This window comes from Mandrillus leucophaeus, unplaced genomic scaffold (genome assembly GCF_000951045.1).
Source record: "Mandrillus leucophaeus isolate KB7577 unplaced genomic scaffold, Mleu.le_1.0 Scaffold649, whole genome shotgun sequence".
In the NCBI taxonomy this organism is placed as follows: Eukaryota; Metazoa; Chordata; class Mammalia; order Primates; family Cercopithecidae; genus Mandrillus; species Mandrillus leucophaeus.
In genome coordinates, this window is record NW_012107019.1 from 847,276 (window position 1) to 849,663 (window position 2,388).

Sequence of the window (2,388 nt, forward strand, 5' to 3'; positions counted from 1 at the left end):
AGAAAAAAAAAAAAAAAGATATTTGAGAAAACATACGGTGATTTAATTGAAAACACAGACTCAGGGTTGCCCACCTGCAGAAGTTATTGGTTGGGAATCTGTCTTTAGCAACTGTTGTCTCTAAGAAAACAATGCTGTGGAAACCAGAGGCTACAGGAATTGAGCCTCCCAGCAGTTTGTTTTCAGTTCCTCCTGGGTTCTTTTCACGTGATATGTCACAGATGATCATAACTGGCTGTGTCACTCATGCCAGGCTCCAGCACATTAATCTCGGTGTTTGCCACATGGCTGCCTCCCCTGCCTGGTCTGGTGTGACACTCCCACACTTGAGTCTCATTCTGCCCTGCTCTTGCTGCATCATGCCTCACTGCATTCAACTTGAGCCTCTTGACAAGTGCTCTTGGCTCCTTGAGACATTCCAGAACAGCTCCTTGATGGGCTGTGCTGTTCTGCAAACATACTTGACTTCCAGGTATGTTTGCATTTGGCAGTAGCAGTCTTTGAGATGCTTATCCATACTTCTGCAGCTGTCATCAATTTTTAGACCTAATTTTTCTTTTAGCATGGCAGGTAGCATGTTCATGTAAATGTGGCCTTCGTGGTTATTAGAAGTTAGTCACTTTTTGAATTATTTGAGCCACATCTGTGTGCCAGTGCTACATTGATGGGAGTTCCTGGCCCATATTTTTACTTCAAAATTCTCTGTAGATCTGCTAAAAACTCTAAATGTCTCATATTCTCTTAAATGTTATTTAACTGAAAACATGCACAGTACCATTCTTGTGGAACTTACTACATTTAGGGAATGTTGTAGCAGAAGCCTAAAGTAGTAAATAAATGTCGAATGGCAAATAAGTTATTTGACAAGGAACCGCAGTTCTTTTTAACTTCTAATAGTTGAAGGTTAAATACTATACCTTGTGAAAAGATTCGGAAATTCATAGCACATGGTAACATAGCTAAGATGCGTTGTGTAATAGAGTGTTGTAAAATCTCATGAAGTAATCTGACTCTCTTAGAGGATGCTTGGAGGTTGGAATCTCAAATTATTTGTTGAATGTAGCCAGTTAGGGCCAAACCTGGATTTGGCTGTAGTGAGCACAACGGGTTTTGAGGAAGGAGATGCTGAGCTCTGGGCTTTGGTCCTCCGGAACCGGCTTAACCCAACAGTTCTTTTCTGTTTCCAAGTGTGACATCAGCTCATGTGATTCCAGTGCTTTAATGTGTCTACTGGCCACAACAGTGGGCTCTTTGACATTGCATTTGTGTGGGAGAGATGGCCCCAGCCAATGCCATTTCTGTAGAAGTGGAGCAGATCATAGGCAGTAACAACGCCCATCCTTTTGGCCACACGGGTTTGGGAAGAGTTTCTTGTAACAGTGTTTTGTATCATTGTGTCTGTGTTGGCTCCAAATGCTGCTGGGATCCTGACCTCCCACTCTATCTCCTTGTCCCACAGGAAGACCCTGTTCCCAACGGTCTCCGGGCACTCCCAGTATTCTATGCTGCTACCATAGCAATCAATGTCTTTTCCATCATGTACACAGGAGCACCAGGTAAGGATCATTGGAAGCACACTCCAGAGGCAAAGGGCATTGTATTCTAACAGTATCAGTTTATTTGGTGCTGGCATTGTTGGCTGACAGTAAAAAGCATTACTCATGGTCATTATGGAATAGGTGCTGGAGGTGTTGGCTGATAGTAAAATACATTACTCATGGTCATTATAGAATAGTAAAAAGAGTGGTAAATGCATTTACTTGTCTTAGTTAAATACCCAAGAGATATGTAGAGTACAAAGGCAGCAGATTTTCAAGTTAGAAAAAAAAATTAAATCCCCACTCTGCCGTTTATGCAGCTGTGTTGCCCCCACAGCTTACTCAGCCCCTCTGAGCCTCAGAACCTGATCTAATCCCACATGCCTGCAGGGTTGCACCGGGGTCAGGAGAGGGTGTGGAGCACCTGGGGCCACGCCTGGCACCCAGTGAGTGGGACAGTCCATACAACAGCAATGCCCGGCGGAGCTCTAAAGCCATCCACAGCACAGAGTACAGCCCCCTGGAAATATCAGACCAGTTAATCCAGAGACTAGAAGCCATGCTTTGTTTTTTTTAGATACCAAAGCCAATGATGCTTTTCTTTGCTGAATTACTCCTTTTCTTGTCATTCTCATGGGTTTTGTTGTTGTTGTTGTTGTTGTTGTTGTTTCGAGACGGAGTATCGCTCTGTCACCCAGGCTGGAGTACAATGGCGCGATCTCGGCAAACTGCAACCTCCGCCTCCCAGGTTCAAGCAATTCTCCTGCCTCAGCCTCCTGAGTAACTGGGATTACAGGCGCCCACCACCACACCCGGCTAATTTTTGTATTTTTAGTAGAGACAGGGTTTC

The 2,388-nt window shown here is 44.3% G+C and overlaps 1 protein-coding gene across 1 annotated transcript in view; it reads left to right on the forward strand.

The window, feature by feature from the left end:
* SLC20A2 (solute carrier family 20 (phosphate transporter), member 2) overlaps positions 1–2,388 on the forward strand; it is a 127,527-nt gene that overhangs the window by 56,129 nt on the left and 69,010 nt on the right. The window contains exon 5 of the mRNA XM_012001058.1: positions 1,460–1,556. Within this exon, the coding sequence (XP_011856448.1) occupies positions 1,460–1,556 (97 nt within the window). The remainder of the gene's footprint in view (positions 1–1,459; positions 1,557–2,388) is intronic.